Source organism: Corvus moneduloides, chromosome 13 (genome assembly GCF_009650955.1).
Source record: "Corvus moneduloides isolate bCorMon1 chromosome 13, bCorMon1.pri, whole genome shotgun sequence".
NCBI classification, from domain to species: Eukaryota; Metazoa; Chordata; class Aves; order Passeriformes; family Corvidae; genus Corvus; species Corvus moneduloides.
The window spans coordinates 19,205,517-19,221,560 of NC_045488.1; the positions used below are offsets into that span (position 1 = coordinate 19,205,517).

The window sequence follows — 16,044 nt, forward strand, 5'->3', positions numbered from 1 at the left end:
CAGGGACATCCCATGGGATTGGGGACAGGGACATCTCATGGGGTTGGGGACAGGGACATCCCATGGGATTGGGGACAGGGACATCCCATGCGGTTGGGGACAGGGACATCCCGTGGGATTAGGGACACAGCTCCTGGGGGTCAGGACATGGTTGGGATCCGGGATCAGATCCAGGGGACCCAGAGGGGCAGGGACTGGGGACAGGGACATCCCGTGGGATTGGGGACAGGGACATCCCATGCGGTTGGGGACAGGGACATTCTGTGGGATTGAGGACACAGCTCCTGGGGGTCAGGACGTGGTTGGGATCTGGGAATGACCACGGGGACATCCCATGGGCACAGGGCCATCCCTGGGGACAGGGATCGGGCCCGCGGCAGCCGAGGCCGGGGCAGTTTTGGGTCCCCAGCCCTGCCAGGTTTTCCCGATTTCCAGCTGGAAAATCCTCCCTTCCCTCCCTCGCTCCTCTGGCAGATCCCAATCCTCCATTTCCCGCTCCCCTGGAAGCCATTCCCAAACCCGGCCCCAGGATGTGTCCCTGGCACAGTCCCTGGAATAGCAGGATCCCTCTTTCCTGCCCTATTCCCTGCTTTTCACCCCGAACAGGGGTTAACCCTGCCGTGATCCCTCCTTCCCCGAAATTCCAGAGGATTCCCTGGGTTTGGAGAGAGCTGGGACAGGCAGAGGGACGCAGGGAAAGGCGGGGCTGCAGCCGTTTGCCAAATTTATGGAATTCCGCCCCAGGAGCCGCCCAGTGCACCTCCCCTTCCCAAAGGCTCCTCCAGCACATGGGAATTGGCCTGGAATCATCCCTCGGGAAGGATCGGGATTTTTGGGGGGGAGGGGGGGGTCCCCAGGCGCGCCGTGCCTCAGTTTCCCTTCTCCGTGTCCCATCCCCATTCCCATAAATGTCATCTCAATCCTTATCCCCATCCCTATCCCCATTCCCATCCCTATCCCATCCCCATCCCCATCATTTTCATCCCCATCCCATTCCCAACATCCCCATTCCCATAATCCCCATCATCTTCATCCCTATCCCCATTTCCCAAAATCCCTATGCCATCCCCATCCCATCCCTATCCCATTCCCAAAATCCCCATTCCCAAAATTCCCATCCCATTCCCAAAATCCCCATCCCCATAATCTTCATCCCTATCCCGTTCCCATCCCTATCCCATTCCCAAAATCCCCATTCCCACAATCCCCATCCCATTCCCAAAATCCCCATTCCCATCCCCATAATCTTCATCCCTATCCCCATTCCCATAATCCCAATTCCCATCCCCATTCCCATATTCCCCATCCCCATTCCCACAATCCCCATCCCATTCCATCCCCATCCCATTCCCAAAATCCCCATCCCAAAATCCCCAACCCCATATTCCCCATCCCATCCCCATTCCCACCCCATTCCCGAAATCCCCATTCCCAAAATTTCTATCCCCATAATCTTCATCCCCATTCCCATAATCCTCATCCTCAAATCCCCATCCCCAAATTCTCATCCCCATCCCATCCCCATTCCCAAAATCCCCATCCCCATCCCAAAATCCCCATCCCATTCCCACAATCCCCATCCCCGTCCCAAAATCCCCATTCCCAAAATCTCCATCCCAAAATCCCCATTCCCAAAATCCCATCCCCATCCCATTCCCATCCCCTCCTCATTCCCATCCCCATTCCCACTCCATCCCCGTCCCATTCCCAAAATCCCCATCCCCATTCCCATCCCATCCCCATTCCCATAATCCCCATCATCTTCATCCCTATCCCCATTCCCCAAATCCCCATCCCAAAATCCCCGTTCCCCAAATCCCCATCCCATAATCCCCATCCCCATTCCCAAAATCCCCATTCCCATCCCCATTCCATCCTCATCCCATTCCCAAAATCCTCATCCCCAAATTCCCATCCCACCCCCATTCCCATCCCATTCCCAAAATCCCCATCCCCATCCCTATCCCCAAATCCCCATTCCCATATTCCCCATCCCCATTCCCAAAATCCCCATCCCCATCCCATTCCCATCCCATCCCCATTCCCAAAATCCCCATAATCTTCATCCCTATCCCATTCCCAAAATCCCCATTCCCAAAATCCCCATCCCCATTCCCATCCCCATCCCATCCCATCCCCATTCCCAAAATCCCCATTCCCATCCCAAAATCCCTATCCCATCCCCATTCCCATCCCATTCCATCCCCATCCCCTTCCCAAAATCCCCATCCCAAAATCCCCATCCCAAAATCCCCATTCCCAAAATCCCCATCCCACCCCATTCCCACCCCCCAAATCCCGCTCCCCCTTCCCCATCCCCCATTCCAATTCCCACTTTTTGCCTGTTTTTCCCGGTTTCCCCCCCCCCCCCCCCCCCGCAAAGGAGAACAATGCCTCCTTGTTTTGGGATCCCCGGAGGGATCGAGTCATTCCTTTGGAGCTCATTTCCTGCCCCATTCCCACCTCATCGCCGCTGACCTCATTCCCGGTGGGATCCAGGGGGAAAAAAAAAACCGGGAGAGCTTGGAAAAACTTCCCATGGAAAACCCCGTGGAAAACCCCATGGAGAACCCCATGGAAAACCCCGCCGGGCCCGGCCACGGGGACGTTTTTCCATCTTTCGGGAATTTTTTCCCTCCCCTTTCCCGCTGTTTGTAAGGAATTCTTGGAAGCTCCGGAGTGAAATCCGACTCCCGGATCGCCGGCGACTTTTATGGGATTTGGATTTTCCCTTTCCCGCTGCGTTTTGCCCCGGGATGGCCCCGTTTGTTTTTATAGGATCGTGCGCCTCGTTTGGGGATCAAACTTCTGGAATTGATGGGATATCAGGATCCGGGATCCCGGAATTGTCCCTGAACCTCTGGAATCAATGGGATATCGGGATCCTGGATCCCGGAATTGTCCCAGAACCCCTGGAATCGATGGGATATCGGGATCCGGGATCCTTGAATTGACCCCAAATCCCCACGAATTGATGGGATATCGGGATCTGGGAAGTGACCCCAAACCCCTGGAATCAATGGGATATCAGGATCCGGGATCCCAGAATTGATCCCAAATCCCCTATAATTGATGGGATATTGGGATCTGGGAATTGACCCCAAACCCCTGGAATCAAGGGGATATTGGGATCTGGGAATTGACCCAAAACCCCTGGAATCGATGGGATATCGGGATCCAGGATCCCGGAATTGACCCCAAATCCCCTGGAATTGATGGGATATCGGGATCCGGGATCCCAGAATTGACCCCAACTCCCTGGAATCAATGGGATATCGGGATCTGGGAATTGTCCCCAGATCCCCTGGAATCGATGGGATATCGGGATCTGGGATCCCGGAATTGTCCCCAAATCCCCTGGAATCAATGGGATATCGGGATCTGGGAATTGACCCCAAATCCCCTGGAATCAATGGGGTATCGGGATCTGGGATCCCAGAATTGACCCCAACTCCCTGGAATCAATGGGATATCGGGATCTGGGAATTGACCCCAAATCCCCTATAATTGATGGGATATCGGGATCTGGGAATTGTCCCCGAACCCCAGGAATCAATGGGATCTTGGGTTCCCAGATCCCACCCTGGAAGCCGCATCCCAAATGTCCTCATCCCACCCCAAATTCCAAGGGGGTTTTGCTGAGCCGGTGTTTTCCTTCTTCCCAAAAATCCGGGATCTGGCCCCCCCAACTTTGGGATCGCCCCCGAAATCGGGATGATCCCAGCAGGAGAACGTTCGGGTTTCCCGCCTGGCCCCTCGGCAATGGGGATGGGAATGGGAATGGGGATGGGGATGGGGATGGGAATGGGGATGGGGATGGGAATGGGATGGGAATGGGAATGGGATGGGAATGGGATGGGAATGGGAATGGGGATGGGAATGGGAATGGGGATGGGGATGGGGATGGGGATGGGGATGGGAATGGGGATGGAATGGGATGGGGATGGGAATGGGGATGGGATGGGGATGGGAATGGGATGGGAATGGGGATGGGGATGGGGATGGGAATGGGATGGGAATGGGGATGGGAATGGGATGGGAATGGGGATGGGATGGGGATGGGGATGGGAATGGGACGGGGATGGAATGGGATGGGGATGGGAATGGGGATGGAATGGGGATGGGGATGGGAATGGGATGGGGATGGGGATGGGGATGGGGATGGGAATGGGATGGGAATGGGGATGGGGATGGGATGGGAATGGGAATGGGGATGGGAATGGGAATGGGGATGGGAATGGGAATGGGGATGGGATGGGGATGGGGATGGGAATGGGGATGGGGATGGGATGGGGATGGGGATGGGGATGGGGATGGGGATGGGGATGGGAATGGGAATGGGGATGGGGATGGGAATGGGATGGGAATCGGATGGGAATGGGAATGGGAATGGGATGGGGATGGGAATGAGAATGGGAATGAGATGGGTTGGGGATGGGGATGGGGATGGGGATGGGAATGGGATGGGAATGGGGATGGGAATGGGATGGGAATGGGGATGGAATGGGGATGGGATGGGGATGGGGATGGGAATGGGGATGGGGATGGGGATGGGATGGGGATGGGGATGGGAATGGGATGGGTTGGGGATGGGGATGGGGATGGGAATGGGATGGGAATGGGGATGGGAATGGGAATGAGATGGGTTGGGGATGGGGATGGGGATGGGGATGGGAATGGGATGGGAATGGGGATGGGAATGGGATGGGGATGGGGATGGGATGGGGATGGGGATGGGAATGGGGATGGGAATGGGGATGGGGATGGGGATGAGATGGGGATGGGGATGGGAATGGGATGGGTTGGGGATGGGGATGGGGATGGGAATGGGATGGGAATGGGGATGGGAATGGGATGGGGATGGAATGGGATGGGGATGGGAATGGGATGGGGATGGGAATGGGATGGGAATGGGGATGGGGATGGGAATGGGATGGGGATGGAATGGGGATGGGGATGGGATGGGGATGGGATGGGAATGGGAATGGGGATGGGAATGGGATGGGGATGGGATGGGAATGGGAATGGGGATGGGAATGGGATGGGGATGGGGATGGGAATGGGAATGGGATGGGATGGGGATGGGGATGGGGATGGGGACACCTGGAGTGACCAAGGGGTTTGCATCATCCCATCCCAATCCCAATCCCATCCCAATCCCATTCATCCCATCCCATCCCATCCCATCCCATCCCATCCCATCCCATCCCATGGATCCCATGGATCCCATGGATCCCATGGATCCCATCCCATCCCAATCCCATCCCAATCCAAATCCATCCCATCCCATCCCATCTCATCCCATCCCATGGATCCCATCCCATCCCATCCCATCCCAATCCCATCCCATGGATCCCAATCCCAATCCCACCCCAGCAGATTCCCTCCTCCATCCCCACGCAATCCCAGCACTCCCAGCCGCTTGTGACACCCCCGGAATCATCCCAACCCCAAATCCAACCCCACCAAAGGGAGACTTCCCCGGGAATTCCGACACCTCCCGGCCCATCCGGGGTGACGCCCACCCCACTCCGGCTCAGTGGGACCCGAGCTCCGTCACCCCCTGGAATTCCCAAATCCCGCTTTCCTTCCAAAACCAACCCTGGGCCACGCAATCCATGGGGTCACAGGGAAAACCCTCCTGGAGATGGGATCGGGGTTGGGATTGGAGTGAGGAACCCCTGGAGATGGGATTGGGGTGAGGAACCCCTGGAGATGGGATCGGGGCTGGGATCAGGGTGAGGAACTCCTGGAGATGGGATCGGGGTTGGGATTGGGATTTGGATGAGGAACCCCTGGAGATGGGATTGGGACAAGGAACCCCTGGAGATGGGATGAGGGTTGGGATCAGATTGAGGAACCCCTGGAGATGGGATCAGGGTTGGGATCGGGGTGAGGAACCCCTGGAGATGGGATCGGGGTGGGGAACCCCTGGAGATGGGATCAGGGTTGGGATCAGAATGAGGAACCCCTGGAGATGGGATCGGGGTTGGGATCAGGGTGAGGAACCCCTGGAGATGGGATCAGGGTTGGGATCAGAATGAGGAACCCCTGGAGATGGGATTGGGGTGGGGAACCCCTGGAGATGGGATCGGGGTGGGGAACCCCTGGAGATGGGATTGGGGTTGGGATTGGGGTGAGGAACCCCTGGAGATGGGATTGGGGTTGGGATTGAAGTGAGGAACCCCTGGAGATGGGATTGGGGTTGGGATCAGGGTGAGGAACCCCTGGAGATGGGATCGGGGTGAGGAATTCCTGGAGATGGGATCGGGATGAGGAACTCCTGGAGATGGGATCGGGATTGGGATTCGGATGGGAAAGCCCTGGAGATGGGATCAGGGTTGGGATCGGGGTGAGGAACCCCTGCAGATGGGATCGGGGTTGGGATCAGGGTGAGGAACCCCTGGAGATGGGATTGGGGTTGGGATTCGGATGAGGAACCCCTGGAGATGGGATCGGGGTTGGGATCAGGGTGAGGAACCCCTGGAGATGGGATTGGGGTTGGGATCGGAGTGAGGAACCCCTGGAGATGGGATCGGGGTTGGGATTCGGATGAGGAACCCCTGGAGATGGGATCGGGGTTGGGATCAGGGTGAGGAACCCCTGGAGATGGGATCGGGGTTGGGATCAGGGTGAGGAACCCCTGGAGATGGGATTGGAGTGAGGAACCCCTGGAGATGGGATCGGGGTTGGGATTGGGGTGAGGAACCCCTGGAGATGGGATTGGGGTTGGGATTGGAGTGAGGAACCCCTGGAGATGGGATCGGGGTTGGGATCAGAATGAGGAACCCCTGGAGATGGGATCGGGGTTGGGATCGGAGTGAGGAACCCCTGGAGATGGGATCGGGGTTGGGATCAGGGTGAGGAACCCCTGGAGATGGGATCGGGGTTGGGATCAGGGTGAGGAACCCCTGGAGATGGGATCGGGGTTGGGATCGGGATGAGGAACCTCTGGAGATGGGATCGGGGTTGGGATTGGGGTGAGGAACCCCTGGAGATGGGATTGGGGTTGGGATTGGGGTGAGGAACCCCTGGAGATGGGATTGGGGTTGGGATCGGAGTGAGGAACCCCTGGAGATGGGATCGGGGTTGGGATCGGAGTGAGGAACCCCTGGAGATGGGATCGGGATGAGGAACCCCTGGAGATGGGATCGGGGTTGGGATTGGGGTGAGGAACCCCTGGAGATGGGATTGGGGTTGGGATTGGAGTGAGGAACCCCTGGAGATGGGATCGGGGTTGGGATCGGGGTGAGGAACCCCTGGAGATGGGATCGGGGTTGGGATTGGGGTGAGGAACCCCTGGAGATGGGATTGGGGTTGGGATTGGAGTGAGGAACCCCTGGAGATGGGATCGGGGTTGGGATCAGAATGAGGGATCCCTGGAGATGGGATCGGGGTTGGGATTGGGGTGAGGAACCCCTGGAGATGGGATTGGGGTTGGGATTGGAGTGAGGGACCCCTGGAGATGGGATCGGGGTTGGGATTGGGGTGAGGAACCCCTGGAGATGGGATTGGGGTTGGGATTGGAGTGAGGGACCCCTGGAGATGGGATCGGGGTTGGGATTCGGATGGGAAAGCCTTGGAGATGGGATCAGGGTTGGGATCGGGGTGAGGAACCCCTGGAGATGGGATTGGGGTTGGGATCCAGTTTGGGAGCTGGGTAGGGAGCACTTTTTGGGCTCTGCATCCCCCTTCCCTTTCCCACCCCTCCAGGAGCTGCTCCTCTCCTCTCCCAGCTCCGGATCAGGCCTGGAATCTTTCCCGGCCCCTCTTCCCAGATTTCCCCACGCGCTTCCGACCCTCCCGTTCCCACAGAAACCCCGATAATTCCCCCATAAAAAGCAGCAGCGGGATTGGATTCCTTCATTAACCCCCAGCCGGGGGCCGGGAATGCCGAGCATTCCTGGCAGAGCCGAGCCGAGATTAGGAGGCTCCCGAGGAGCTTTGGCCACGGAATTAATGAATAATTAATAATTAATTAATAACTGACAATTAACGCCCAAATTGTTCGCTCCAATTAGGATCCCTGGGAAGTGACAACATTCCCAAAGCACCGCGAGTGGCCGGGATTTCACGGGATCGAGCTCGATTCCCATTACATTTATCCAGGAAAAGCAGGGAAGCGGGAGGGCTCCGGGAATTACCGGGGTTCCCCAATTCCAGGGATCCCAGAAGGACACGGATGCCGCTAATGGGGACAGCAGGAATTTTTCCTGGAATTTTTCCCGGAATTTTTCCCACTTCCCGGGTCATCCGTGGGTCAGCTGTCACCAACGTCCCTCCGGAGCCTCGGGAATGCCGGCATTCCCGATCCCTGTGCGTCCCTAAATCCCTCACATCCTTCACTCCCTCCAAACCCCATTCCCGAGTTTTTCCCGGCCGGAGCTCGGAGCGTTCCCTCCCTGTCTGTGTTTACTCCCCGGGCAGGGCTGGGATAGGCCCTTCCCACGGCCCCAAATCCTCCGGGATGGGCTTTTCCCAGAAAACAGGGATGGGGCTGGACGGGCCACGGGGTCAGGCTGGGATGGGATTCCCGAGGGATGGGCCGGGAATGACTCCGCAGGCTCCTCACGCCCTCCAGCTCCAGCACGGAGCGAAAACTCTCGGAAAACTCGGCCAAAATCCCTGGGATTCCATCGGGATCGGGGGCAGCGGGATGGGGAGGGATCCGTCTGTCCATCCCGCCGGGAATGGAGCAGGTCCCGGCCAGGATAACGGGGATCCAGCGCTGCCCCATGCCAGGAGCACGGGGTGATCCCAATGGATACCCCATGGATGTGGGGATAACCGGGATCCAGCCCTGCCCCATCCCAAACACCCCACGGATCCGGGATAACCGGGATCCAGCCCTGCCCCATCCCAAACACCCCATGGATCCGGGATAACCGGGATCCAGCCCTGCCCCATCCCAAACACCCCACGGATCCGGGATAACCGGGATCCAGCCCTGCCCCATCCCAAACACCCCACGGATCCGGGATAACCGGGATCCAGCCCTGCCCCATCCCAAACACCCCACGGATCCGGGATAACCGGGGTCCAGCGCTGCCCCATGCCAGGAGCACGGGGTGATCCCAATGGATACCCCATGGATGTGGGATAACCAGGATCCAGCCCTGCCCCATCCCAAACACCCCACGGATCCGGGATAACCGGGATCCAGCCCTGCCCCATCCCAAACACCCCATGGATCCGGGATAACCGGGATCCAGCCCTGCCCCATCCCAAACACCCCATGGATCCGGGATAACCGGGATCCAGCCCTGCCCCATCCCGGTGTGATCCCAATCTATGGCACATGGACACCCTATGGATGTAGGATGAGCTGGGACACGGCACAGTCCCATCCCAAAAGTCTGGGATTACCTTGGACACGGCACAACCCCATCCCAGAATTAGGGAATGACCTCGGATAGACCCCAGGAATGACCCGGGACACTGCACAGTCCCACCCCAAAAGTTTGGGATAACTTTGGACATGGCACAGCCCCCTTCCAAAAGTTTGGGATAACTTTGGACATGGCCCAGCCCCCTCCCAAAAGTTTGGGATAACTTTGGACATGGCCCAGCCCCACCCCAATCCCAATCCCAGCCCCCCCAGCCGGGTCCTGCTCCTTCCCTTCCCTTCCCTCCCTGCTCCCGTCATTCCCAAAAGCCCCCGGCTCTCCAAGAACCCCTCGGGATTTATCCCCACACCCAACCCCGAGCGAATCCCGGCAATCCCAGCCCCATCCCATCCCAAGGAAAAACCCCAAACTCACCCCGCGCCCCAAAGCTGGGCCTGTAGACGCTGCCCACGCTGAGCCGGGCTTGGCTGTCGGGCACGGCCTGTGGGATTTCCAGGCTCCGGCCGGGAATGAAAGGCTCGGGATGGGCAATCCCAAAGGATTCCCGGAAGGGCGGCTGCGGCTCTTGGGGTGGGAGCTGCTCCCCAAATCCCAGCGGCAGCTGCAGGTTTTCCATGGAGGCCATCCCGGCCTGCGGCTCGGCATCGTGGTACAAACTGTGGGAATACCGGCGATCCAGCGGGAACGCGGCTCCGTAGGGAATCTGCTCCTCGCCCAACTCCTCGGGATGCAGCGGGAACGCCACCCCCGTCCCTGGCCCCATCCCGGTCCCCATCCCGGTCCCTATCCCGGTCCCTATCCCGGTCCCCATCCCGGTCCCCATCCCGGTCCCCACCGCGCTCCGCGACGCGGGGACACCCTCGGGGCGCTCCCCGTGAGGTGCCACCCCCGAGGGGACGAACGGCGACTGCGGGGCCACCCCGGAGGGCACAAACGGCGACTGCGGGGCCACCCCGGAGGGCACAAACGGCGACTGTCCCGCCACCCCCGCGGCGACAAACGGCGGCTGTCCCGCCGCGGCGAAGGCGAACGAGGACACCGAGGCCACCGAGGCCACGCCGGGGGCTGTGCCGGTGGCTTGGCGGCCCCGCGCCGGTGGTCGCCGCTGTGCCCCCGCTGCCAGCCCCGCGCTGTCGCCCAGCGGGCCGTCCCTCCAGTTGGGCGGCACTTGGCCGAAGCCGAAGGGATGTCGCGCTTGTCCCCGCACTGTGCCCGAGGCGGGGGCCTGGCGGCGGACGCTGCCCGCTGTGCCCGCTGTCCCCGCTGTCCCCGCGGTGCCCCCGGTGCCCGCCAGCCACAGGCGGTTCCCCGCGGGCCGCTCGCGGCGGGCGGGCAGGAACTCGGCGCCGCTGTTGAGGAGGCTGTAGAGCCGCCCGTTGTTCTCCCACTGGATCAGCTGCCGCCACGGCTCCTGCGCCGCCGCCAGCGCCACCAGGCCGGCCCAGAGCGCCCAGCGCCGCCACAGCGCCGGGGACGCGGCCGGTGCCAGCCCCGGGGCCATGGCGGAGGCACCCGCGCGGCGCTCGCGGGCTCAGCGCAGGGCCCGTCCCAGCTCGGAGCGCGCCGGGAGCGCGGCCACGGCAGCGAGGCCGCCCCTGCTGCTGCTGCGGCTGCTGCTCCGAGCCTTCCTCCCTCCTGCTCCTCCTCCTCCTCCTGCTCCTCCTCCTGCTCCTCCTCCTCCTCCTCCTTTTCCCAGCCTTCCTCCCTCCTCCCCTCTCCCTCTCCCTCCTTCTCCTTCTCCTTCTCCTCCTCCTCCTCCTCCTCCTCCTCCTCCTCCTGCTCCTTCTCCTCCTCCTCCTCCTCCTCCTCCTGCTCCTCCTCTGCCTCCTCCTCCTTCTCCAAGCCTTCCTCCCTCCTCCTCCTCCTCCTCCTCCTCCTCCTCTTCCTCCTCTCCCTCCTCCTCCTCCCGCTCCTCCTTTTCCTTCCCCGCGGGGGGAACACGGGCGGGAGGCGCGCAGCGAAGTTTGGCTGGAATTCCGCGGGATTCGGTCCCGGGAATGCCTCCCGGAGCGGATCCCAAACTCCGGGATCAGCAGGAAGTGAATCCAGGCAGGATAAAAACCTGGAATTTTCACTTCTCCCTCTTTTTTAATGATCCACACCCAAAATTTGGGTGGAATTCCGCGGGATTCGGTCCCGGGAATCCCTCCCGGAGCGGATCCCGAACTCCGGGATCAGCAGGAAGTGAATCCAGGCGGGATAAACCCCTGGAATTTTCACTTCTCCCACTTTTTAAATGATCCACACCCAAAATTTTGGGTGGAATTCCGCGGGATTCGGTCCCGGGAATCCTTCCCGGAGCGGATCCCGAACTCCGGGATCAGCAGGAAGTGAATCCAGGCGGGATAAAAACCTGGAATTTTCACTTCTCCCACTTTTTTAATGATCCACACCCAAAATTTGGGTGGAATTCCGCGGGATTCGGTCCCGGGAATCCTTCCCGGAGCGGATCTCGAACTCCAGGATCAGCAGGAAGTGAATCCAGGCGGGATAAACCCCTGGAATTTTCACTTCTCCCACTTTTTAAATGATCCACACCCAAAATTTGGGTGGAATTCCGCGGGATTCGGTCCCGGGAATCCCTCCCGGAGCGGATCCCGAACTCCGGGATCAGCAGGAAGTGAATCCAGGCGGGATAAACCCCTGGAATTTTCACTTCTCCCACTTTTTAAATGATCCACACCCAAAATTTGGGTGGAATTCCGCGGGATTCGGTCCCGGGAATCCCTCCCAGAGAGGATCCCGAACTCCGGGATCAGCAGGAAGTGAATCCAGGCAGGATAAAAACCTGGAATTTTCACTTCTCCCACTTTTTTAATGATCCACACCCAAAATTTGGGTGGAATTCCGCGGGATTCGGTCCCGGGAATCCCTCCCGGAGCGGATCCCGAAACTCCAGGAGAAGGCTGGAAGTGCATCCAGGCGGGATAAAACCCTGGAATTCCACTTTTCCCGGCTTTTTTTCAACCCTGGAATGACTCACGGAGCAAAATTTGGGTGGAATTCCGCAGGATTCGCTCCAAGGAATCCCTCCCAGAGCGGATCCCGAACTCCGGGATCAGCAGGAAGTGAATCCAGGCGGGATAAACCCCTGGAATTTTCACTTCTCCCACTTTTTAAATGATCCACACCCAAAATTTGGGTGGAATTCCGCGGGATTCGGTCCCGGGAATCCCTCCCGGAGCGGATCCCGAACTCCGGGATCAGCAGGAAGTGAATCCAGGCGGGATAAACCCCTGGAATTTTCACTTCTCCCACTTTTTAAATGATCCACACCCAAAATTTGGGTGGAATTCCGCGGGATTCGGTCCCGGGAATCCCTCCCGGAGCGGATCCCAAACTCCGGGATCAGCAGGAAGTGAATCCAGGCAGGATAAAAACCTGGAATTTTCACTTCTCCCTCTTTTTTAATGATCCACACCCAAAATTTGGGTGGAATTCCGCGGGATTCGGTCCCGGGAATCCCTCCCGGAGCGGATCCCGAACTCCGGGATCAGCAGGAAGTGAATCCAGGCAGGATAAAAACCTGGAATTTTCACTTCTCCCACTTTTTAAATGATCCACACCCAAAATTTGGGTGGAATTCCGCGGGATTCGGTCCCGGGAATCCCTCCCGGAGCGGATCCCGAAACTCCAGGAGAAGGCTGGAAGTGCATCCAGGCGGGATAAAACCCTGGAATTCCACTTTTCCCGGCTTTTTTTCAACCCTGGAATGACTCACGGAGCAAAATTTGGGTGGAATTCCGCAGGATTCGCTCCAAGGAATCCCTCCCAGAGCGGATCCCGAACTCCGGGATCAGCAGGAAGTGAATCCAAGCGGGATAAAACCCTGGAATTCCACTTTTCCCCGCTTTTTTTCAACCCTGGAATGACTCACGGAGCAAAATTTGGGTGGAATTCTGTGGGATTCGCTTCAAGGAATCCCTCTCAGAGCAGATCCCGAACTCCGGGATCAGCAGGAAGTGAATCCAAGCGGGATAAACCACTGGAATTTTCACTTTTTCCCGCTTTTTTGGGCCCTTGAAGGATCCCTTTCCCCCCCAAATTCCCACCGCTTCCCGATTCCAGGCTCTAGAAAAGCGCCGCGTTCCCTCTCCGAAGCTTCCCAAGGGAAAACTGTGCCCCCCAAAATGGGAATTTCTCCCAGATTTTGCCTCTTCGGGTCCATTTGGGATTTTCCCCCTGGATAATAAATCCCAAATGATGGCAGGAAATGCCTGGAATTAACCCGGAATTGGGCTGGAAACTCTTTTTTTTTTTTTTTTTTTTTTTGGGGGGGGGGTTATTGAATAAAAAACAGGATCTGAGGAGAGAATCCCAAATTCCCAAATCCCAAAATTCCCAAATCCCAAAATCCCAAATCCTGAAATTCCCAAATCCCCAAATCCCAAATCCCAAAATTCCAAATCCTGAAATTCCCAATTCCCAAATCCCAAATCCCCAAATCCCAAATCCCAAAATTCCAAATCCTGAAATTCCCAATTCCCAAATCCCAAATCCCAAAATCCTCAAATCCCGAAATCCCAAATTCCAGAATTCCAAATCCCAAAAATCCCAAATTCCCAATTCCCAAATCCCAAAATCCCAGATCCCGAAATTCCCAATTCCCAAATCCCCAAATTCCCAAATCCCGAAATTACCAAATTCCCAAATCCCAAAATCCCCAAATCCCAAATCCCAAAATTCCCAAATCCTGAATCCTGAAATTCCCAATTCCCAAATCCCAAAATCCCCAAATTCCAAATCCCGAAATTCCAAAATCCCAAAATTCCCAAATCCCAAATCCTGAAATTCCCAATCCCCAAATTTGGCTCAGAGCAGGACCCAGATCCCGAAATTCCACCTCAAACCCGATCCCATCGGAATTCTGAAGAGCACATCCTGGGATCCAGGGATCCCAAAATCCCATCCCAAGGCTGATCCAGGGATCCCAGAAATCCTTCCCTGGGATTGGGGATCCCAAAATCCCATCCCTGGGGCTGGAGGATCCCAAAATCCCATTTGAGGCCGATGGATCCCAACGAGGCTGATCCAGGGATTCTGAGCCCAATCCTGGGATCCAGGAATCCCAAAATTCCCATCCCTGGGATTGGGGATCCCAAAATCCCATCCCTGGGGCTGGAGGATCCCAAAATCCCATCCTGAGGCCAATCCAGGGATCCCAAGGAGCTTCCTGGGATCCAGGAATCCCAAAATCCCATCCTGATCCCGACCCAGGGATCCCGAGCAGCTTCCAGGGATTTGGGGCAATCCCAAAATCCCACCCTGTGAATGATCCAGGGATCCCGAGCTGATCTTGGGATCCAGGGATCCCAAAATCCCACCCTGATCCTGATCCAGGGATCCCGAGCAGCTTCCAGGAACTGGGAGATCCCAAAATCCCATTCTGAGGCTGATCCAGGGATCCTGAGGAGCTTCCTGGGATCCAGGGATCCCACAATCCCATCCCAAGCCCAATCCAGGGATCCCGAGCCCCTCCCTGGGATCCTGGATCTCCAAGGGCAACGTCCCTGGTCGTCGAGAGGGAAAAATTCCGAGGAAAAGCTGGAATTCCTTCAATCCTCGATCAATTCCCAGCTCCGGGGGATGGAATTCCAGCCGGGAGAGCGGGAATTTCATCCCCCGATTTTCCTCCAAAGGAAATTCGGGGTCGTTCCCGCGCTTCCCACTTTCCCATCCTGGGATCGGATCCTTTCCGAACCCCTGGAGCTGGGAGAGAATTCCCAAATTTTGGGGGGCTGCTCCTGTTTTTCCTGCCCATCCTGGTTTTTCCCGGAAGCAGGGAAAGGCCGGGAACAGCGGGAACGTTTCCCTGGGAGAAGCCAGGATTGGATCCAGGCCAGAATCCCTAAAAATAGAACCAGGCTGGAAAAGCTCCGGCTGAGCCAAATTTATCCAGCTCAGAGACGGCCGAATTCCCCCAAAAAAATCCGGGAGCAGCTCCCTGGGGTCCCCAGGGATTGGAGGGATCCCCCGGGATCCGGAGCATTCCCGGGAATGTGGCGGAAGAGGGAAGAGGGAATCGGCACTGGGAAAAATGGGAATATCCGGGATTGGGAATGCGGGATGGGCGTCGGGATCAGTCAGGATCGGGGGGCACGGAAGGATTCCCAAAAAAAAGTCGTTATCCCATGGATTTTTTTCCCGTATGGATGCGAATGCCGGCGTTCCAGGCTGAGTTTTCCAAGGGCGGTGTCGGGGTGGGGGGGGGGGAAATTCCCAGATCCAGGGGCTCCAGAAGGTTCTGATCCCAACATCTGGACAGCCCAAATCCCAGGATCCAGGATGTGGAAAAGGTTCCCATCCCAACATCTGGAGAAGGTTCTGATCCCAGGATGTGGACAGGACAAATCCCATTTTCCAGAGGCTCCAGAAGGTTCTGATCCCAACATGTGGAGAAGGATCCCATCCCGACATCTGGGCAGGAGAAATTCCCAGATCCAGGGGGTGGGAGAGGTTCCCAGGCCAACATCTGGAGAAGGATCACATCCCGACTTCTGGGCAGGAGGAATTCCCAGATCCAGGAGCTCCGGAAGATTCTGATCCCAACATCAGGGCAGCCCAAATCCCATTATCCAGAGGCTCCAAAAGGTTCCCATCCCAACATCTGGAGAAGGTTCTGATCCCAACATCTGGACAGCCCAAAACCCGTGATCCAGGATGTGGAAAAGGTTCCCATCCCGACATCTGGAGAAAG

The 16,044-nt window shown here is 57.7% G+C and overlaps 1 protein-coding gene across 2 annotated transcripts in view; it reads right to left on the reverse strand.

Annotated features, from left to right (window-relative positions):
- LOXL1 (lysyl oxidase like 1) overlaps positions 1 to 10,991 on the reverse strand; it is a 32,108-nt gene extending 21,117 nt beyond the window's left edge. The window contains exons 1-2 of one of the 2 annotated variants that reach the window (XM_032123193.1): positions 10,276 to 10,991; positions 9,762 to 10,242 (exon numbers count right to left, since the gene is read on the reverse strand). In XM_032123193.1, the coding sequence (XP_031979084.1) occupies positions 9,762 to 10,242; positions 10,276 to 10,848 (1,054 nt within the window). In that variant the 5' untranslated portion in view covers positions 10,849 to 10,991. Of the gene's footprint in view, positions 1 to 9,761 lie in introns of both variants that reach the window. The other variant, XM_032123192.1, reaches the window with a different exon arrangement.
- Between the last annotated feature and the right edge of the window lie 5,053 nt (positions 10,992 to 16,044).